Source organism: Sus scrofa, chromosome 2 (assembly GCF_054392235.1).
Source record: "Sus scrofa isolate SSC_HxYL_T2T_F1_AM1 chromosome 2, Sscrofa_HxYL_maternal_Yorkshire_Landrace_v2.0, whole genome shotgun sequence".
In the NCBI taxonomy this organism is placed as follows: domain Eukaryota; kingdom Metazoa; phylum Chordata; class Mammalia; order Artiodactyla; family Suidae; genus Sus; species Sus scrofa.
This window is the reverse complement of record NC_139384.1, coordinates 51,997,781-52,021,078: the sequence shown is the minus strand read 5'-3', so window position 1 is coordinate 52,021,078 and position 23,298 is coordinate 51,997,781. Positions and strand designations below refer to the sequence as shown.

General features: G+C 44.2%; 1 protein-coding gene across 50 annotated transcripts in view; it reads right to left on the bottom strand.

Annotated features, from left to right (window-relative positions):
* Nucleotides 1-23,298, bottom strand: part of IRAG1 (inositol 1,4,5-triphosphate receptor associated 1) — a 184,979-nt gene that overhangs the window by 29,493 nt on the left and 132,188 nt on the right. For all 50 annotated transcript variants that reach the window (XM_013994558.3, XM_085012021.1, XM_085012020.1 and 47 more), the window contains 5 exons: nt 20,141-20,264; nt 13,000-13,030; nt 9,629-9,769; nt 9,043-9,174; nt 6,864-7,005 (listed from right to left, as the gene is read on the bottom strand). In XM_013994558.3, coding sequence (XP_013850012.1) covers nt 6,864-7,005; nt 9,043-9,174; nt 9,629-9,769; nt 13,000-13,030; nt 20,141-20,264 — 570 coding nt within the window. The remainder of the gene's footprint in view (nt 1-6,863; nt 7,006-9,042; nt 9,175-9,628; nt 9,770-12,999; nt 13,031-20,140; nt 20,265-23,298) is intronic.

Here is a 23,298-nt window from a genome sequence, read left to right as displayed (position 1 = left end):
AGGGGTGCCCTAAGGGCCTAGGCACTGAGGTTACTGATTTTGACATTTCACCTTTTGAGACAATCATCCACAGAGTGGGGGCTTTCTTGGACAGAACCTTCACCCTAACTCCTCTGGGCACTTTGAGAAGCCCCAGTCTTGCACCTCTGGTCTCCACAGGATGCTGCTACACAATCTCTGGGTGAGGCCCTGGAGAGTGTGTGAAGATTCCTCATAGTGGAGTTCCCGTTGTGGTGCAATGGAAATGAGCCCAACTAGTATCCGTGAGGATGTGGGTTCAACTCCTGGCCTTGCTCAGTGGGTTAAGTATCCAGTGTTGCCGTGAGCTGTGGTGTAGGTCACAGATGTGACTTGGATCTGGTGTTGCAGTGGCTGTGGTGTAGGCCAGCAGCTATAACTCCAATTCAACCCTAGCCTGGGAATTTCCATATGCCGCAGGTGTGGCCCTAAAAAGCCAAAAAAAAAAAAAAAAGATTCCTCATATCAACACCAAGGCTTATGGGGTCATTTCCTGCTCATTCAAGGAATTTACAGTCACGGAAATCATGAGCCAGGAAGTGTAGTGTCGATTAAAAAATGGAAACTGGAGTTCCCGTCATGGTGCAGTGGAAATGAATCTGACTAGGATCCATGAGTTTGCGGGTTTGATCCCTGGCCTTGCTCAGTGGGTTAACAATCAGGTGTTGCCATGAGCTTTGGTGTAGGTTGCAGATGCGGCTCAGATCTGGCATTGCTATGGCTCTGGCATAGGCTGGCAGCAACAGCTCCAATTAGACCCCTAACCTGGGAACCTCCATATGCTGAAGGTGAGGCCCTAAAAAAAAAAAAAAAAAAAAAAAAAAAGGAAACTTGTTAACAACAGTAATATCAATATGTCATCTACAAAATAATTTGGAACAAAGGAAACTAGCAGCCCTAGATTTTCTTCTCCTTAGGATACATATTAAGTGATAAAAATTCATGGAAAATATTTAGCACCACACCTGGATAATACTGCCACCAGAAAACACCAATGTGTACAGAGAAAGTCTTTTGAAACCTCAATTCAGATTGATTCCGTTTGACCAATACCATCTAGTCTACATAGCTGTCTATGCTTCATATTCATGTATTTTAGGTGTGTCTCTTGAAAAGCACGTAATATTTTTTCTTAATTTAATTTGAAGTTTTTTATTAATAAGTCTAAGTTGTTTATATTCCTTGTGACATATATTTCTATCATCTTATTTTGTATTTTCTATTTATCTTGCTTCATCAATTGATTTTTTTAACCCCCTCCCAAAATTGGTTTGGAATTTATGTATTTTAATTCTAATCTTCAGTGTTCCCCATTAAATTTTTTTTTTGTCTTTTTGTCTTTTTTTGTTGTTGTTGTTGCTATTTCTTGGGCTGCTCCCGCGGCATATGGAGGTTCCCAGGCTAGGGGTCCAATCGGAGCTGTAGCCACCGGCCTACGCCAGAGCCACAGCAACGCGGGATCCGAGCCATGTCTGCAACCTACACCACAGCTCACGGCAACGCTGGATCGTTTAACCCACTGAGCAAGGGCAGGGACTGAACCCGCAACCTCTTGGTTCCTAGTCGGATTCGTTAATCACTGCGCCACGACGGGAACCCCCCCCCATTAAATTTTTAACATGTTACATGATTTTAAATTTTAAGTGAATCGAGCTCTCTGTTCTTTTTCTGAATCAGTCTTAAAATAATGATCATCCCATTGAATCTCAAATTATATTGCTTTTCAGTACTTTTATTTCACCTTGTTTTTGTAATTCCAAATTATTACAATTGTTGTTTTACACAGGGGATGTTTGTTTAGATTCACCTGCATGTATAAATGTCTTTGATCATCATCCCTCTTGCATCCTAATTCCTTTTGATCTCAATTTTATTTTTCCCTAAGCACATCCTTTAGTTGCTCTTTTGGCAAGGGTCTGTGAGAGGCCAACCTTCTCAGTTGTCATAAAATGCCTTTACCTAGGTTTCAAGCTCACATGATAGTTTAGCTGGTAGTATTATCTCCAGGTTGACAGTTATTTTTCTCTCAGTATTTTGAACACTATATTTCATTGCTTCCTGGTACTGGTATTGAGAATTGCCATTCCTCTCTGAAGAATCTGTCTTCTCTCTCTCGTTACTTTTATTTATTTTTTTAATGATTTTTTTCCATTATAGCTGGTTTACAGTGTTCTGTCAATTTTCTACTGTACAGCATGGTGACCCAGTTACACATACATCTATACATTCTTTTTTCTCACATTATCATGTTCCATCATAAGTGACAAGACATAGTTTTCAGTGCTACACGGCAGGATCTCATTGCTAATCCATTCTCTCTAGTTACTTTTAAGATCTTCACCTTGTCCTTGGTGTTCTAAAGTTTCTCTTTGATGTGTTTTTATTTTTCCTGCTTGGGATTCACTGCATTTTCTTAATGCAATGATTTATGTCTTTAATGCTGGCAAATTCTCAGATCCTGGGAAATCCCTTTGAATATTTTCACTCCCTCATTCTCTCTTTATCGCTCTCCTAAAAAAGGTACATCAAAGTTTCTCATTCTGTATTCCATATCACTTATCTTACTTCTTTCATATTTAAAATTAATGTACCCCTCTGAACTGCAGAGGGAACTTCCTCAAATCTATCTATGGGTTAACAAATTTTTCCTCAACTGTTCCTAATACGAGTAAATGTTATACCAATCAGGATAAGCTAGTTATGCTACAATAATAAACAATCCCAAAGTTGTAGTGGCTTATAACAACTAAAATATATTTCCTGCTTTTGCTACAGGTCCATTTGCTTATGAGTTGGCAGTAGGCTCTGCTCTGCATTTCATCATTCAGGACTAAGGCTGATGGAGCTTCTACTATTCTGGAGCAGTTGTTATCATGTTCAGAGGAAGAAACATAGGCAAATTGCACAGTGGTTCTATGGACCATAGCTCAAATGTGACACCTATCCTTTGGTTCAGATTTAATGCCAAATCACATGGCCTCACCTAACTTTGAGGAGATGGAGAAGTGTGCCTAGAAGAAAGAGATATGGAATATTGAGGAACAGCTTCAACTATGGTAACAACAATTCCCAAACACCTTTTTGAATTTCCATGCCTCTATTCTTCATTTTTAAGACTCTTTTACTTTTTGATAATTATTGTATTCTTTTAGTCTCATATTTCCAATTTCTTCTTCTATGCCTCTAATAATTTTACATTTATATTTTCAAAAAATTATCAGATTGTTTATTATTTGCTATCCTTAGGATACAATCCTGTTGTTTGGGTGTCTAATGATTCTTGCTCATGATAGATTGTTTTCTTGTTTATTTTAAAATTCTATATTGTAAACTCATCTTCTGTAAAGCATTACTTAGAGGAATCCTGTGTATCCTGGGCACAGGGTGTGTCTCTCTGGAGTGGTTTGTATTTGTTTCCTACAGTATTCTTAGGAGCATCACTGTTATGTTCTTTTCAGAGTCTGCATACTGCATCAGCCCTTCTGTTGTGGCATGTGCTTTGTGGGCATGCACTTTTCCAATGAGGAAGGAGAAAGTGGTTTTTCCTACTAGAGCCCAGGGTGAAACAAACAAACTTCCTTGATTTGTTCCATAGGGGGTTGGTGATTCTTCCAAAGGTGCAGTTCTTGGAAAGTCTTAACTCTATACAGGAGGCTCAGAGTCAGCTCTCCGCCTTGGGTACTTGAGGCCTCATCTCAGATTGCATGTGAGTGCAAAAGCCCTGAGCCCAGATCGCTGAGGCTGACTCTTATCCCTAAGGAAGCTGCAGGGTCAGCTTGGTTTCAGTTCTCTTTTCTTTTCTTGGATCTGAGTATTTCCATTTCTTTTCTTGTGGAATCAGCTATTCTTTTAGACTAATGTTTGCTTCACTTTATCCAGCAGAAATTTCTAAGTATTTGTAGTCAAAGGACTTTCAAGTGTTCCAGTCAGCCAAAATAGGAGAACCAGAAAATATTCTTTATATAGGAAAAGTTCAGACAATTCATAAAATACCAATCTCCTAAGCTGGCAAAGGATATCGTTAGAGAATTTATACAAGTGGAAATACAAATGCCCAAGAAACATTTGAAAAGGTCAAGAAATATAAATTAAAACTATGAGAAGAGATACAATTTTCATTCCTCAAAGGCAAAAATATTTTTAAAAAGAAAAGACAAGTCCGTTGCACACTGAATTGAGCATTATTGTTACCCATTAAGTGGACATATCAATGGGTTATTTGGAAATAATGTGCTTTAAGAGCCTTATAAATATTCCTTTCCCTTGAGCTAGTATGTACCCTCCTAGAAATCTACCTGAAGGAAATAATCCAAAATGCAGGCAATCGGCATGTTTCATATTAAAAAAAAAAAAAAAGCTGTTTTTGTTTTTGTTTTGCTTTTAAATGTGTATCCCTTTCTTGAAATTGGAGGCATTTTTCTTGCACTGTGGTCTTCAGAGTCTCAGGCATAAACAAAGATTGCATATGTGACAAAGAAGTCACATAAAACCTTAAAGAAGCAGCACCAGCAGGGAGTGGTCACAGAGTATACGAGGGCTACGTCAGGTTCCACTGCACCAGCCCAAGCTGAGGTGTTGCTTAGAAGAAAGCAGATTGGGAACCAGTATGTAAAAACCACTCATTCATCATCCAACATGCAGTTACCATCTCCTGGCTTCCCGTGAGCACTTTCTCATGCCCCAAGACTGAATATGGGCTCCTTCAGTGTGCACCCTACAAAGTGTGCTTACTTCTGTCCTGCCAGTTACACCTCCTTGTCCTCACCACAGGTTGGGTGCTCCCTTGGGTCAGGGGCTGGGTACCCCTCCCCCCTCTATTCTACTATCACATGGGGCACACCAGAGGTGCTCAATACATGTCTGTGGAATGAATGAAAGAGACTCATGGGCACCCATAAATTGTGGGTAAGGTGGTTTGCAGAAGACCCTGCACCTTGCAGGACAATGATTCAAGAGCCAGTGTGTTAGTATTACTTTGATGGCAGCTTCTCCAGCTTCCAGAACTGACAGAGAGAGGTTTGTTCGCAGCCCAGATGCATGTAGGTCAGAAGCCTTGCTGCCAAGATCCAAAGCAGACCGTCTGGAGCGTGTGTATGCTGCCTTCAGACTCTGGGACGTGTCACTGATATTCCCCAGGAAACTTGTGAAACCTCCTGTTTATAAAGGTTTCTCCATCTGTTATACTTTCTGTACTTTCCCTCCTCCTGCTCTTGGTAACACGGATGTTTGCATTCCACAGGGATTCCTGTCACTAAAAGGCCTGGTTTCTCCTGCTAACACCTCCCTCACTAGCCAGAGCCCAGACCCTGGCAGCTGCCAAGGAGCATTCCTGGTCCAAAGCACTGTCCTCCTTCTCTGGCGTGTGGCCAGCCTCCTAACTCCCGTCTCCATCCCCCAGTGTCTACACTCTCCTAATGCATCATGCACGCTGAAGTCAGAGCAGTTCTTCTAAAAATAAAATCAGACCATGGCAGCCGTTGTAAACTCACCAGTGCCTTTTCATTGTCTGCAGGACAAAAGCCCAGTTTGTTTGCATGGCCTGGCATGTAGCCCTGGTTTAACAAGCCTCACCTTCAACCTGTCATGGTCACGCTCCAATGCTATAGCCACATGAGACTGTTTGTTTCCTAGTCTTCTCTGCCCAAGCTCCACATCTTTGCATATGCTGTTTCTTCTACCTGGGATGTATTTCTGCCTCTAGCCCAGAAAACTGCTAATTTTTTTTCTTTTTTTTTGGTCTTTTTAGGGACACACCAGAGGCATATGGAAGTTCCCAGGCTACAGCTGCTGGCCAACGCCACAGCCACGGCAGTGCTGGATCTGAGCCATGTGTGTGACCTACATCACAGCTCACAGCAATGCCAGATCCTTAATCCACTGAGAAAGGCCAGGGATCGAACCCACATCCTCATGGATACTAGTCGGAATCATTACCACTGAGCCACAACAGGAACTCCTGAGAACTCCTATTTAAAAAAAAAAAAAATGTTGGCCACAGCCCCGGTATGAGGAAGTTCCTGGGCCAGGGATAGAACCCATACCACAGCAGTGACAACACTGGATCCCCAATCCACTGCAGCACTGGGAAACTCCAAGAATGCATATTTTTTACTTTAAAACCCCACAACTCATTATCAGGCAGAATCAGGGGGCTCTTTCTCTGTCTCCATAGCAATTTGTATAGAACTTGTTTAAAAAAGAATATTTCTTTAAAACATTTGTCTTTCTCACGAGTCTGCTAGCTATCTCAGCAGTCTCTGCTTTGCCAGGCTTTCACTCCACCCCACCCCACTCCCACTGCCCAGACTCCATCTCTCACCTGGATTATTGTAGTAGCAGCTTTGTGGGTTTTCCTGCCCCTGGCTTTGCCCCAGTAATGTAGCTGGCACATCACTGTCAGAGGGAACCTTCAAAACTATATATGATCATGCCATTTCCCTGATTAGAATCATTAGTTGGATTCCTAATGCTTTCCAAGAAAAATTGCAAATTTCTTAGCATGTGCTATGCAAAAGGGAGACCCCAAAACACAAAGACCATAAAATCTGGGGTCTGTCACTCTCACAAAGGAGGTTGAATTCTTGCAGCCTAAGGGTTTTGCATCAGTAATCAGCCACTCTGGGTAACTGTATCAGGGGTCACTTGAGAGCCATTCATGTTTTCTGGTTCCAGGTCCCCTGGCTGCAATGTCCCTGTAGGCAGCATTGTTAGCAGAGGGAAGGGGGCTGTGAGCTTGGTTGCCCTGATACAGGACCTGGGGCTGCCCCATAGGTGAGATCCTAGCCTGGATCCATTAGGGACCCAGATCCCGGGACCAAGGAGGGGGCAGGAGCCCAGTTTCTTACCAGAGGGGCCACAGCTGCGGCTTGAATTCTGATTGGCAAGTTTTTTAAACTCCATGAGCTCTGCGTGGTCCTTTTCATACGTCCTCTTTAGGTTCTCCACATACTGCATCATCACTTCTGTTGCTTTGGACATGCGCTTTTCCTGCAGGGATGAAGAGCGTGAACACACAGGGCCTTCGGAGGAGAGGCTTATTGGCGCTGTTTGCTCCGAGCCAGGCTCTGGGTTGGAGGATTCCAAAGGATATAGAGACCCATCAGACATAGCTCTGCCCTCTAAGAGTCTGCTGTCTGGGACATGAGCCAACACAGGGTCTCAGGCACCTGTCCTCAAGGAGAATAAGAACAAGCCCAGTCACAAAGCCTCAGGAGATGAGAGAGGGCAGAGTCCTCTCTGCGTGCAGAGAATGGGTCGGGCAAGGCTTCATGAGATGGAGCAAAGTACTGTAGGGTGTGGGCAACATCTGGGCATGTGGATATGGGCAGGAGGGACTAAGAGCATCCAGGCCAGGGAACTCCAAGAGCCAAGGTCCACAGGCAGGAGAGCACAAGGCTTGTATCTAGGAGAGGATTTCCTTCCAGACAGGATACTATGGAGAGAGAAATGGGGTGCCACCAAGAATTAAGCTGAGACAATAGGCATATACCGGGACTGTCTGCAAAATCAGGACAGTACAGGTCATCTTATATGTGGGAATCAGCATGTGGTTGGGTTTGTTTACAGGAAGAAAAGGGGAGCCGGGGCTGGGGTGTGAAGAGCCTTCAATGCTAGACTAAGGCATGTGGACTCATTCTAAAGAAAAAGAGCAGCTGTTGAATGTTTTAAAGTAAGGGAATGACATAATCAGGTGGCCAGTGGAGACTGGACTGAGGGAGTAAGACTGGTGGTAGCCAGAACGACAAGGGAAGAGAGGATGAGTGCCTGAACCAGCCCCGTGGAACCAGAGAGAATGATGTGGACCGAGACACAGAAGCCCTTGGGAGAAGGGTGAAGGCTGGGCTGAGCCGCACATGGTCTGAGAAACACATTTCGGAGAACTGTGTGAGGAGGAGTCTTCTCTGCTGACATCCCCAGGATCCCTCAGGGGGACTTACCCAGGGTCCGTCTGTTCATAGAGGGACACACTTAGTGACCGTCCCCTGGACAAAGTTCTCACAGCCATAAGCAGAGACCAGACACTTCCCTAAAGCTCTCCCCTTGTTCTGCTCCCAGCTGGAGTGGCTTCCTAGGTGCTGCTGCTGATTTAGGTGCCCTTTTCCCAGAAGCAGGGGTGAGACAGACCAGCCACTTGTCTTCTTTTGTTCTATAAGAAATGCCCAAGGCTGGGCCCCAGGAACACCCCTGTCATGCAACCCTTGATCTCAGTGCAGGAGAACACAGGCCCGTGGTAACAGCAACAGTGATAATGACATCTAGGTGCTTTACAAGTATTACAGCAGCTGTGTACAGCAGACACTGTCAGCATCCCCATTTTATGGTTGGAAAAGCTGGAGCACAGACAGCTTGGTAATTGGCCCAAGGTCAGACAGTGAATCTTGATAGAGCCAGGATGAGAACTAGGGCAGTCTGATCCAGCAACACCATGCTGGATCAGAGAAGCACCCTGTGTGCCTCAGGATTTCAAAGTGGCTGCAAGGGAGCCAAACTTGGACCTTCATCCCAGTTTTGTCCCTCACTAGTGCTATTACCTTTCTGAGACTTCATGTCTTCATTGGGAGATCAGGATATTTACTTTATAGTGCTGCTGGGAGGATTAATTAAACAAAATGGTTTTTCCTAAAGCATGTTTTGCCACAGACCAGCTCCATGGGAGTTGAACAAGTATTTTGTGAAAAAATAAAAGAGGGGGTGGGTCTTTATTCAAAGACATGAGAAATACATGGGTGGGTAACATTAAATAGGCTTTTTCATTATAGGATTTCTTAAAACCTTGATTGTGCCAACATGCATTGGAAATTTCCAAGAAAGAGAGGTTCCCAAAGCAGAAAGATTCCCAAATAGAAATGTCCACAAAAAGTTTTTCCCAGGGAGCAACTCAAACATTTCATGGTCCACCAAAACTACTCTGAAGAACAATTAGGAATGTAGACTGCCTGGCACAGAGGAGCCATCAATAAGCGGTATCTTAGCTGTCACTGCTTACGTTGCTGCTCTAGTTACTGCGGGCGGAGCACAGCTCACCTGGCGGACAGCCCCTACCATCTCAGCTCGGCTCGAGAGGCGGGCAGCCAGACGGTGCAGGACTGCGATGTCCTCCAGCAGCTTCTGGTAGGTCTCCCGGTGCTCACAGTGGTGCCAGAGTGAAGCTGAGGACTGAGGAGGGAGAGGGAGCATCACCTGGGGTCCTCTCGGACCAGGACTTGACTCAGGCTGTCACAGGGTGGGCACTGGTCCCATCCTGGCTGAGAGAAGGGGCCTTTGCAGGGCCCGGGCTTCTGATGCTTCTGGGATTAAATAAGCGCAATGCAGATGCTCTATACCTGGCTGGCCCGAAGGAAGGGAATCATGTCTGGGCCTCTGGTCCCCAAGGTGCTCCTTAGCCATTCCAGGGAAACCCCCAACCCCCACCCCAAGAAGCCTCCACATAGCCCTGATGTAACCAGGCCTTCGGATCTCTGCCTCAGCTCTTCCCAGCTCTGCGGAAGACAGCCTGGCTCAAGGCCTTGGCCCCATATCTCATTTCAGCAGGCTCAACGTGGTGACTAAGAAATGTGGGACACCTAGCATGGGCCTTGGGGACAGTCCATCCTGCAGGCTCCACAATTACCGTAATGGAAGCTTTGAAGTTTTCCAGTTCCTTCTCTGTGTTCTCCTCTGTCAGGTTGCGTTCCCTTTCTGCCTGGTGAATTCTAGATTCCAGGGTGTAGCTGTCATTTCTAAAGGCCAAGGACAGTTGTACAAACACGTTCTGTTGGGAACAAGAGTGTGGGAGAGCTGCTAAGAGGAGTCACTGCAGGGAGCAAGGCTGCAGGTGGGTTTTTTGCACGAGCATTTCACATCAGCTCCTGGAACCAGTCCCCAAAGCAGCCATGTATAGACGAAACTCTCTCTTTGTGAAGAAAACTGCACAAAAGATGGTGAAATAGTAACCTGAGGTCTTGTGCTAGGTCCTTCTCAGGACCAGAAGACTAAATGCATTTTACCAAAAAATAATGAGGGACTAACACTTTGCTTACCCCTGAATGTCAAGAAAATAACATCCTGTATTTGGGTTTAGATAACCTTTAGGCCAACACAGTTGATTATGTAAGCAGTTTGGATTCATGCTAGGATTTACAGCATGTGGGTTTTGGAGGTTTCACATGAAACCACTGTATTTAAAGAAAGCCCACTTGAGATGTAAGCCTGTTGACTCAAAGCAAATTTCAACTAGCAGCTTACCTGAGTATTCCAAATCCTACATTAAAAGCAGCTTTTATGTACCTAAATTTTTTTTATCGTTTATTTATATATGTATTTTTTCCCTACTGTACAACTGAAGAAATCGGGAAAAAGAGTCCTCACCAGCAATTCACAATTTCATAGATAAAGATAATTCTAAAAAAAAGTAAAATTATGTGTTCAATCCAATTGCATTGCTTTCTGAAACAAATTGAATGTAATTTAAAAATTAAATAAATTTATTCAATTAAAAAAAGCAGCTTTTAGAAGCTCCCGGGAGGTTTCCCTTGTGGCAGAGAAGGTTAAGGACCCAGCATTGTCACTATAGCAGCTCAGGTCACTGCTGTGGCATGGGTTTGATCCCTGGTCTGGAAACTTCCACATGTCAAGGGCATGGCCACAAAATACCCCTACCACCACCAAAAAAAAAAAAAAAAAAAAAAAAAAAAAAAAGACAAACAACAACCCAAGCAACAACAACACACACACGCTCAAAAAAATCCCATAAAGGAGCTGCCAGGAGATTAAATAAGGCCAGGTATGATTCTGTTAGGAGAAGCTTTCTGGAACAAATATTCCATGCCAAAAATGCAGTCTGCATGAATGAACTTTGAAAGGTGGTGTTGATCAGACACGGAATTCCTGGCCTAATAGGAAACTCCTGGAGAGGAGAAATAGATGGGCTCTTACACAGGAAGGAAGCAATGGCCTTCATTTGTACAGCCCTCATTCACCTTGCCTGCATCAAGCGGTAGCAGATTTACACTTTTGGTGAGAACTGATTCTGGCCAAGCTCCTGAAGTTTATGTAACATGGCCCACAATGGGCCAACATATCCAGATGGAGAACCGAAGACCCTGAACTGCTCAATAACAATGATGACGGCAATGTGAAAAGCAACCCCTTATGGAGCATCTATTATATGCCAGCACTGGCAGGAGTTTCATGCACCGTAGTTCATTTAATGCCTCAACAACCCTGTGTGTTAGGAACTATTATATCCACATTATGGGGAAAGAGATAGAGACCAGAGAGGTCGCTGACTGGTTCAAGCTGACCCCTGGGAGCAGGAGAGCCAGGATCCAGTCTCACACTATCGCATTCCAAAGCCTGCATTCCTTTCACAATGTGAGCATGGACTGCAGGGCACACACCTGAGGACGGAAGTGCTCCATTATCCACACCGCCCACGGCATCTTCAGCAGTGTTGATGGGTGAGGATGTTCTGTCCTGCCCAAGTCTCAGTCCAGTTTATTAATAATTCCCACTGCTTATTTCTCTATACCTGAGCTATCCCTTTAAAGGCTGAATGCAGAGCCCTGGATTCAGTCAGAACACGTGGATCCAAATGTTGGTTCTGCAAAGCACTGGGTCTAGGATCTCAGGTAAGTTATTTCCATCTCTCAGTTTCTTCCTTTGTTCTGCTTCCTGCTCTACCTGTTTCTCAGAGCTGATGTGAGAGTCAGATGAAAGGATGGATACGTGTGCCCTAATGGCCAGTAAGTACCATGTCTATGGCAAACCCATGCTATTAAAACTTCAGCTTTGCAGTTTTTTTTGTTTGTTTGTTTGTTTGTTTTTTTAAGGGCTGCACCTGCAGCATATGGAGGTTCCCAGGCTAGGGGTCAAATCAGAGCTGCAGCTGCTGGTGGGATCCGAGCCACATCTGTGACCTACACCACAGCTCACGGCAATGCTGGATCCTTAACCCACTGAGCAAGGCTAGGGATCGAACCTGCGTCCTAGTCAGATCCATTTCCACTGAGCCACGATGGGAACTCCCCTTCCATCCTTCCATCATGCCAACTTGGAGTGAAAAGATTCTGGAATTGTCCATGTTCTTGCTTCCTTCCGTCAATACCAACATGACTATCATGGAAACAAACTGCTGCTGCTGGTGGAGGTCCTTTCTGTCTCACTTTGGAAGCATTCTCTCTGTCCATCTCCTCGTTCACCAGAATGAAGTGCCAACAAATCCCTCTCAGTTCACTCGCCACCCTCATCAGGACAACATCTCTACAGAGACAAGGAGGCCCCATAAGGGGACAAATGGGGGAGATTGAGGAAGGTGGGAGAACAGACGGCATCACCTCCTGCCTTGGCTGAGCTGACTTTCTTATGTCTGAAACCCTCAGAAGGCAGGCACCTTCTTCCTCCAGGCCAAAGTTTGAAATGTGAAATCTGACCACCTATCAGTCACTTTGAAAAAACTTGATTCAGTTCTATAGCCTCTCAACTGACTTTGCATATCACCTAAGTCATATATATACATTTTTTTTTTTTATTTTTAGGGCTGCACCTACAGCAGACGGAGGTTCCCGGGCTAGGGGTCCAATCGGAGCTGCAGCCACTGGCCTACACCATAGTCACAGCAACATAGAATCCTTAACCCACTGAGTGAGGGCAGGGATCGAACCTGTGTCCTCATGGATGCTAGTCAGATTCATTTTTGTTGAGCCATGATGAGAACTTCACCTAAATCATACTTTTAAAGAACACAAACAATCCTTAAAAAAAAATGTGGAATTTCCACCTACCTTCTCCTCTCTGACCAAATGTGTCAAAATCTTTCATTCATTGGGGTGGGGTGGCCTCAGCAGTCCAATAGGGCTGATTGCAAGGCCCATATTCTCCCCATGGTCACTCATTCTCCTTCTTGTGTAAAAACATCAGGAGCAGAGGCTGGAGAAGGGAATGCTGTGAATAAACCCACTCAAACCCAGACGTTCAACTTCTTAAAGCAATGGAAGTACTTACCTCAACTTCCTTTTCAGTGAGTGGAGGGGCGCTGTGAAAAGAGAAAAGACACGCAAATGAACTTTATCCGACCTACAAGCTAAACTGAAAGGTGCCTTTGAACAACCAGCAACCAGGTGTTTTCAGGCATAGAGTCAGCGGGGTTGGTGAGTCTGTAACCCATGAGATGTTCGCCCAGACAGTGACTCCGACAGAGGAAATGTGATAGAAAATATTAGATCCTAGGGTCAGCACTCCACGAGAACCTCTACTACCTATGACTTCTTTCTAAGTGTGTTCATCTGTAACATGTGAGTGGTATCTCTACCTTGAAGGAGTCTTATAAGGAATAGATGTATGTATGTCTATATTCATATATATGGCACCCACCTATGTATTTATGTGTGCATATGTATACATGTATATACATGTGGTACAGATGTGTATATACATATGATATCCACACTCGGGAGATGTTAGCCATTATTAGGACCAACACACAGGCTTGTTGTGAGGACTTAAGAGAATACATAAACTGTGGGCTTTATAAACTGTGTACATCTGAACAACTGTTCTAATTTTTCCAAGGTTGCCCAGGTCGGCAAAGCCTATCCCTTCTCCTGCCTCTGAGGGTTATGACAAGAGGGCATGTGAGCCAGAGGATAAATGGTAGGAAAGAGTGGCCAGCATTCCTCTCCGCCGCAAGGACCTCCTCTCATAGCTGGAATCAGAGATCCGGCAAGAGAGTCCCAGCTGGTGCAGAGGGTGTGGTTCCCACAGCCAGCATCCTCTGCACCCCATGCTTGCTCGGCTGCTCCTGCCTCTCTGGTTGGTGACTAAAGCGAGACACGCTCTGAAACCTCGACAACGTAAATAATGCACAGGCCCTTTCCTGTGCTGGGGTGGGAGAATGGGGAGGGGTTCTACCTGCATCACAAGACTTGGCAACAGAGCGTGCCATCAATAAGATTCTCAGGAAACACAGCTTCCTCCCTTTGACGGGTGTGGAGGGACCCTGAGAGCAAAGGTAGGGGTCAGTTCTTTCTGCAAGGGGCTGGTTCTCACCCCTGACAAGGGACTATGAGAAGCTTCCTGTCAGGATGAGTCAACAAGACCCCACGGCCATCAAGTCAGCAGAGGACAGAGCACGGGATAAACAAGTGCAAAGATGTTTGATGCTTAGAATTCTTGCCACAACCCCACCCATCAGGCCCTTTCCTCTGTGGTTCAGCCAGCACAATCTCAAACATCATAAAGAACACGTACATTTTTCTTAGGCGACTTAGCAAAACTTGCTGAGCTTGCCTTTAACTCCTGACTTTGTTTGGCTATTATGTGAAAACTGCATATTTTCATCAATTATTAACCACAGTTTTCTATTTTGATTACTCTCTTTCTTCCTTTTTTTGTTTTGTTTGTTTGTTTGTTTTTTACTATAGAACACACGTGTTATAAATGCACAAGGGCCCAAGGACTCAAGGAGGTGTGGTTTAGATAAAGAAGCCACATGACAGGACCAGCTCCCAAAGCAGAGAGCTATGCCTCCTGAACTGGCACAGGCAGCTTGGGGGCAGAGCCAGTGCCCTCCAGAAAGACAGAGGCCTAGCAGGTGACTGACAAAGGGACCACTCTGTCACTGCATGCCTCAGAATACAAACTGCCTTAATTGGCCTTAGAATAAAATCAAGGCCCTCTGTGTGGCCCCTACCAGACTCTCTTCCCAATCTTTAGCCACTTGGCCATTTTGCTCTTCGAACATTCTTAACTCACTGTGGCCCCAGGACCTTTGCATATACAAAGGTTCTTTTTCTCTTTCTCTTCTGTAACAATTTTATTGAAATATAATTCACATACCATAAAATTTACCCTTTTACATTTGCAAATCAGTAGTTTTTAGTATATTCATAGAACTGTACAACCATCATTACAGTCAACCTTAGAACTTTTTAATCATCTCCAAAAGGAACCCTGTACCAATTAGTAGTAACTTGTTCAATCAGCAGCCCCAGCCTTAGGCAGCCACCAATTCATCTCTATGGAGTTCCCAATTCTGGATATTTCATATAAATGACATCGTACGACATGTGATCTTTTGTGACTGCCTTTTTTCACTTAGCATAATGTTTCCAAGGTTCATCCATGTAGTAGTGTATACAAGTGTTTAATTTTCATGGCTGAATAGTAATCCATTTATGGATATCTCATTTTATTTCTCTATTTATCAGTTGATGGACATTTGACTTTTAGCTATTTTGAAAAATGCTATTATTGAACATTTATGTATAAGTCTGTGTGTGGACATATATTTTTATTTCTCTTTGTTACATAGCTAGGAGTGGACTAGTTGGGCCATATGGTAACTGTATGTTTATATTGTTTGTTTGTTTTTTTCCATTTTTCACAGCCACATGGCACATGGAGCTCCCAGGCCAGGGATCAGATCCAAGCCACAGCCGCAAACTAAGCCACAGCTGTGGCAACACCGGATTGTTAACTCATTGTGCTGGGCTGGGGATCCAACCTTCATCTCAGTGCTCCCAAGATGCTGCCGATCTCATTGCACCACAACAGGAACTCCTGTATGTTTGAATTTTTGATGAACTGCCAAACTGTTGTTCTAAAGTGGGTGCACCATTTTACTGAGAATTTCAATTCTTCCACATCCTCACCAACATTAATTACTGTCCCTCTTTTTCATTGTAACCACTTTAGGGATATAAAATGATATCTCATTTTAGTCATTTATGATAAATGAGAAGTCATTCATTTAATAAGTTTATCACTTATTATTCATGATAAATCATTTAAATTTGCATTTCCTTAGTGACCAATGATGGCGGGCATCCTTTCATGTGCTTATTGATCCCTCATGTACATTCTTTGAAGAAATGTCTTTTAAATCCTTTGCATATTTAAAAAAAATTAGTTGGAGTTCCTGTCATGGCTCAGCAGAAATGAATCTGACTAGCATCCATGCGGACGCAGGTTTGATCCCTGGCCTAACTCAGTGGGTTAAGGATCCAGCATTGCCGTGAGCTGCGGTCAGTGTAGGTCGCAGATGTGGCTCGGATCCAGCACTGCTGTGGCTGTGGCATAGGCCAGCGGCTATAGCTCTAACTTGGCCTCCATATGCTGAGAATGTGGCCCTAAAAAAAAAAAAAAAAAAAAAAAAAAAAAAAAAAAAAGAAAGAAAGAAAGAAAAAAAAAGAAAGGAAGAAAGAAAGAAGGAAAAAAAAAGAGAAGAAAGCAAAATTAAAAAAAATTAGTTAATATTACTCAGCCATAAAAAAGAATGAAATTTTGCCATTTTCAAGAATATAGCTGGAGCTGGAGGATATTATGCTAAGTGAAGTAAGTCAGAAAGAGAAAGATGGCGTTCCCGTCGTGGCGCAGTGGTTAACGAATCCGACTAGGAACCATGAGGTTGTGGGTTCGGTCCCTGCCCTTGCTCAGTGGGTTAACGATCCGGCGTTGACGTGAGCTGTGGTGTAGGTTGCAGACGCGGCTCCGATCCAGCGTTGCTGTGGCTCTGGCGTAGGCTGGAGGCTAGAGCTCCGATTCAACCCCTAGCCTAGGAACCTCCATATGCCATGGGAGCGGCCCAAGAAATGGCGAAAAAGACAAAAAAATAGACGACAAAAAAAAAAGAAAAAGACAAATACTGTATTGAAGTCATTTATACGTGGAATCTAAAAAGACAGCAAACTAGTGAATATGACCAAAAAAATTATGTGAAAAATAAGCTACAAGGATATACAGGACGACACAGGGAATATAGCCAATATTTTATAACAACTAAAAATGGAGGGAGTATAACCTTTAAAAATTGTGGCTCACTATACACCTGTAACATATAATATTGTACATCAACTACAATAAAAATATTTAAAAATTAGTTGTCTTTTTATCAAATTATGAGTTCTTTATATATTATATATTATATTCTAGAAACACATCCCTTATTATATATATGATTTGCAAATATTTCCTTCCATTCTGTGGGCTGTCTTTTTTACTTTCTTGATAGCACGGTTTATATCATGAAAGGTTTTAATTTTGATGACATGCTATTTATCTATTTTTCTCTCTTATTGCTTGTGCTTTCGGTGTCATATTTAAGAAAACATGGACTAGCTGGAAGTCACCAGGACTTGCTCCTATGTTTTCCTCTGACAATTTTATAGCATTAGCTTTTACATTTAGACCTATGATCCATTTTGAGTTTATGTTTGTGTGTTGTGGGAGGTAGCAGTCCAATTTTACTCTTTTGCATGTGATTTTGCATGTATCCCATCATCCAAGCACTATCTATTGAAATAACTGCTTTATTTTATTTATTTATTTATTTATTTTTGCTTTTTAGGGCTGTACTTGCGGCATATGGAGGTTCCTGGGCCAGGGGTTGAATCAGAGCTGTAGCTGCTGCCCTATGCCACAGCCACAGCCACACAGGATCCGAGCTGTGTCTATGACCTACACCCCAGCTCACGGCAACACCGGATCTCCGACCCACGGAGCGAGGTCAGGGATAGAAATCACATCCTCACAGATTCTAGTTGGATTTATTTCCACTGCACCACGAAGAGAACTCCCAATAACTGCACTTTTAGTCTAGAAATCTCTGCACCAAAATCTTTGCATGGATGTCTTCTTTTGGTCATTGGCTTGTCTCAAATTAATTACTACTTTATCATGGAGGCCTTCCTTGACCCCTACCCAATGTTCTATTCCCATGTCAATTCTCTACATGTGCCCATTTTGTGGTTTTCCTGGCATCTTGGCCATCTGAAATCATTCATTTGTTACCTGAATGTCATTTATCTCCCCATCTGTCATGAGAACAGATAGTGTGTCTTCTTTTTCATCCTAATGTTGGCACATAATACTCAATGAATATTTGTTGATTAAATGCGTATGTGTTGCTTCCATTGGTGTTTGACCCTGGGCTACCTCATTCAGGGTCATCTACTCTTTGCACTCTTGTTAACCAACCACTGACCGTTGGTGTCTATTCCGTGTCCCTATTTTGATTCCAGACCTGGTTTTTCTACTGAACCCATTCAACTTGCAGACCCTATGAACTTCATCTTGGTATGGTCTAATCCTGATTCACATATTCAACAGAGAACACGAGGAGTTCCCATTGTGGCACAGTGGTAACAAATCCAACTAGAAACCACGAGGTTGTGGGTTTGATTCCTGGCCTCGCTCAGTGGGTTAAGAATCTGGCATTGCCATGAGCTGTGGTGTAGGTGGCAGGAGTGGCTCAGATCCTGTTGCTGTGGCTGTGGCTGAGGCTGGCAGCTACAGCTCTGATTTGACCCCTAGCCTGGGAACCTCCATATACCATGGGTGTGGCCCTAAAAAGCAAAAAACAAACAAACAAAAACCCAAAAAACAAAACAAAACCCCCAAAAAACAAAAAACAAAAACCACCAGAGAACATGAAACCAACTCCTCCTTTATATTAAAATTCAAGTGTTGTCTTCCCATATTTCTGCTGGGGGAAGGAATCCTGAAGCTCTGACCTACTCTTGTTGGAGAGCATCTTAGGATACATCTATCCCAAGCCCCAAACTAGGGCTAGAAAGTTCTGGGCCCAATGGCGGGTCCAGGCTGGAAGTAGCCTCTATTAAGGCCAAGAGCAGGGAGGTTGGGAACAGGCATTGTAGCTACTGACACAGTGCATGGCAGCATGGACCTCAATCCGAGAGTCTAGACCACATGCTCCAGAGGTGAATCCTATTCATTGACCATGCAGGTCCAATATAGCCTCATGGTTGGTAATTAGGAGTTTTCAACTTACTCAAGGAAGATATAACTGCCCAGTCACCCTCTTGGGGAAGCTGGGGGAATTTAATTAGCTGGGGCTCTAATCACACTAATTATCTTCCACTTTGAGGAAAAAGAAGCCAATCACATTCCTGACCAGCCCTGTTCCTTGCAGGCTGAAGCAGCCCCATGATTGTTGGGGTATTTATGATAGGCCTTTGGTATAGATGGAGAGGCATTAGGTCTGGAATCACGTTGCTTTGCTTCTCTGGTCCCTCACTAAAGATAAACAAAATAAAATCTCCCTTTTCTGCCTCACTGGCTTGTTACAAACACTAAAAGACACACAGCATGTCAATTTGCTCTGGAACCTGCAGTGTACTTGGGGTGCTTCTCCTTTGGTTTCCTGCCTCTGGACACCCTGCTCTGCCTTCCAGAAGGTGAAGTGATTTACCCATGTCCTCCTCCAGCAGTGGATGCAGATGGCTTCTGACTTGTCTCCAGCACTTTTCCTGATGTTGGTTTAGTTGCTAGGTCCCTGAGTGTGGCTCTCTCTGTTTTAGCTGATTACAGTGTGGAATTTGAATACATCACACCCACTGGCAAAACTTATCTTCCTTTCATATTTACCACCAAGTTGGGGAGCTCTGTTATGTCTGATTGTTCCTCCTCAAGGCCCTTCCCCCTACCTCCCCCAGTGGTTCAGTCTCTAGTTGCAGAGCCTGGGAGGACCCCTGTCACTTGTGGGCACTCAGCCTATTCCTATTGCTTGGCGATACCCTCTCTTCTTTCCTTTGTACACCAAACACTGTTCAATCCAATGATCAAGGGCCGCCATGTGCTGACAGGGTCCTGAGTTACTGCTCACTTGTGATCTCCGCTAGCTAGAGCAGCTCCCTATCACTGACAGAGCACTTAGGCCCCTCTTACACAGGTAAGGAGGCTGAGGCTCAGGAAGCAAAAGCACCTTCTCCCCATGTGTGAAAGAGCCTGGCAGGTTTTCCAAGCAGTCCCGCCTCATCTGCTTCCCAATATTCTACATCTCTATCCATACAGATATCTCACCTACAGCCTCCCAGTTAGAGGTAAATGGCAGATCTGAGATTGAAACCATTTCCCCTGGCCCAACGCCCCCTCCCCACTGCTATGAGCCTCTGGGACCCTCATACCCACCTATGAACCCCACCTGCTCTTTGAGTGGAAACCACCTCACCTGGCCCTTTATTATTCTTTTTGTTTTCAGTGCATTAGCCCTGGCTGCACTATTAGATTTTTGATTCTTCTGGGGTCAAAAATCGAGCCTGGTGCTCCTGTGTCCTACCAAGAATCAAACACAGGGCCACACGCCCTCCCCAAGGTGGGTCTTGTGCAACCCATGCCCCGATTTTACCTTCCAGGGAGAGACTTGTGGACCCGAAGTTTGCGAAGCAGCACATCAGAAATATTGGGCATGACATCCAAACCACACTTGGACTCTTCTTCCTCAATAGCTGGGGAGAGTACAGAAGAGGGCCCTGGAAAAAAGTGTTTGGCTTATAAGATGTCTCTTTGAAATCACAGCAGTAATCTTGGCAACTTCCGTCAGGGAGGTAAGGAAGGGCTTTAACATTGATTAGAACCTAGTTACATGCAGGGGCTTTATAATTATTCTTTTACCCTGGCAATGACCCAAAGGCTAGATCTTAATCATCCCATTTTACAGGTTGGTAAACCAAGCAAGGCTAATAACTCACTTAAGGTCACAGAACTAGTAAATGGTATAGACTTAAAAAAATTCTTTCTGCTCCATATTCTATGTTCTTCCCATTGCTCTCCACAGTACCGAGCAAGCTCTTGTGTCTGGAATCTGACATTGGTTTTTTACCAACTGAAAGCTGCTTGGCTCTTTGGCTATAATGTTTGGAAAAGTCCCTTCTCTTTGGTAGGCTTCTTGGGAGGCCTGCTGCCCAACTATGCTTCCTCAAATGAATTCAACAATTTCATCATCTGTCCTGTGTGGAAATCAGCATCTGGTTCCAGATCCCTATAGATAGGAGTGCAAGCAGGGTTTTTCCAGAGTAAAGCTAAGGCCACTATACTTTGTACAGATTTCAGAAATAGATGCCTCCTAGTCAACAGAACCAATGAGCAGCCTTAAAAAAAATCTCCTAAAACTACCCTGGGTCTGTGCTCTGAAGGCAGAAAGAACAAACTAAGGGTTCTCTTTCCCACCCATCTTTCTCCTGTTTGAAGACCATTTGTGTATCTCTCCAAAGCTTCCTTTCTTCAGGCTGTAGCCCCATTTTCCCACCTGTTCATGTGGCTTCTAGATACCATCCCCTGCCTGCACACATTTTGGTCGTTGCTCTCCCAGAGGCCCAGATGTGTTCTATCAAACTCCTAGCTCAGGAGAACATTGGCAAATGTCTTTGGCATTGACCTTATTCATTTGGCATAGACTTGCTGTGCCTTACCATGGGCCCATAGCACATTTAGGATTAAAAGTCTCAAATCTCGGAGTTCCCGTCGTGGCACAGTGGTTAACGAATCCGACTAGGAACCATGAGGTTGCGGGTTTGATCCCTGCCCTTGCTCAGTGGGTTAACGATCCGGCGTTGCCGTGAGCTGTGGTGTAGGTCGCAGACGCGGCTCGGATCCCGCGTTGCTGTGGCTCTGGCGTAGGCCGGTGGCTACAGCTCCGATTCAACCCCTAGCCTGGGAACCTCCATATGCCGCGGGAGCGGCCCAAGAAATAGCAACAACAGCAACAACAACAACAACGGACAAAAAAAAAAAAAAAAAAAAAAAAAAAAAAAAAAAAAAAGTCTCAAATCTCTTTTACTTGAGCCAAATTGGGCATCTTCATCCCAAACAATGGTTACTTTCCATTTGCACACAGGACTTTATCGTTATCCCTGGCTTACCATCTTTCATGGGTTTTGACCCAGCAGATTTCCAAAACTGTAGTCCAAGCCACAGATCAGAACTATGGGCAAGTTGTGGTGGTCATCTAAATGGAGCTAAGATTGGAAGTCATGTGAATTAGAAGCCTCCCAAGGGAGACCATGCAGAAAGAAGAGGAGGTATAGTCAGGCTAAGGTAAAGAATGTTTAAATACTTTGAGCTTTCCAATAACCAAACGGTGTTCATGAGTTTCCTGGTACTCAAGGCATCCAGAAAAGTCCTGAGGGCCATCTGTCAGAGATGGTGCAGTCAGCAATCCTTCTTTGGAAATGAGTTTGGATTGGATGTTCTCTTAGCTACCTGTCACCTGTCGGGTTCTATCCTGGCACTGACTGCCCTCTGACACTTCCATGTGATGGATGGCAAACCCCAAGGCGCCTCTGGCCTCACTCTACCTTTAGATAACCCCACTGCACCCAGAAGAGAGATTGTGAAGCAGGGGGCTCCTGAGAAATCTATATGATTGACTGAAACATACAAGTCTAATAATCATGGGAAAGTCATATGAGGGGCTTTTGCCTAGAAAAATATCCTAGGTTGACCCCTACCCCCTAAAAGGGAACTAGTTAGGGCTTCTAGTCCTGCTAAAATGTCTGTCTTAAGAGTGATCCCAGAACAAATAGATCCCAGAATCAGCCATCCTCCCCCTGAATGCAACCAAATTAACAATAACAACGACAACATTTTAAACCATCCGAAAATACATTGACAACTCCCAAACACAGGAAAAGGCAATAATCAGTTAAAATAATGGCCAGAGAAAGACAGAACTTACTAGGAATAAGTGTAGAGCTCCCACCCTTCATAACTTTCTCTTCTTCCTTCAGAGAATCAGTACTGAGAGGAAGAGGTGAGAGGAAAGTTGTGGCAAATGTTTGTAGCCATTTTTGTCGCTACAGAACCAGATGAAAACTGGATAGAGGGGTGAGAAAGCTGCCTGTGGATGTGGTTCAGAAAGTTTCTCTAGAGTAGAAGGCTCTCCAGTCCACCAGAACCATACTCCAGCAAGACCAAAAAACTGCCTATGCTGCTATTTGCTTTTCGTACTGAAGAGGAAGGAAGAGGAAAGGCAGAATGATAGCACAGTGTCCTACCAGGGCTGATTATCTCCAGTAATATAAAGGGATTTACCAGGAAGGAAGATAAAAGAGAAAACAAATAAAACAAGCCCCTTTCATGGATTAAGTGGCAGGAGACATATGGAAAGCCCCAACTCAAGCTGTCACTCCCTCTACCCTGCACTTCTGAGAAACAGCAGAGTGGCCCAACTCCTTGGATTTTGTCCATACTTTCTTCCTCTTTTCGGCAGGGGAGTGATAATAGGTGCTGGGAATAGTTGGGTTAGGCCGGAAAATAAACACCTGGGCAGATTGTCCCTGTGATTCTACCTAGAACTGGTGAAAGATTCTATGCCCTACATCTACCTGCCCAAGGGAATAAAAATATGCCCCTACTTGGGTATAATAAACTCAAGTGTTGGACTATGAGCAAAGTTATAGAAAAAAAGCAGAAACCAATCCCCCAAGCACCACTACCCACAGCTCCAGCTGAACTTCCCCTTTTCCCTACCACCTAAGCAGTAACAAAGCAGACACAAAGTATCCA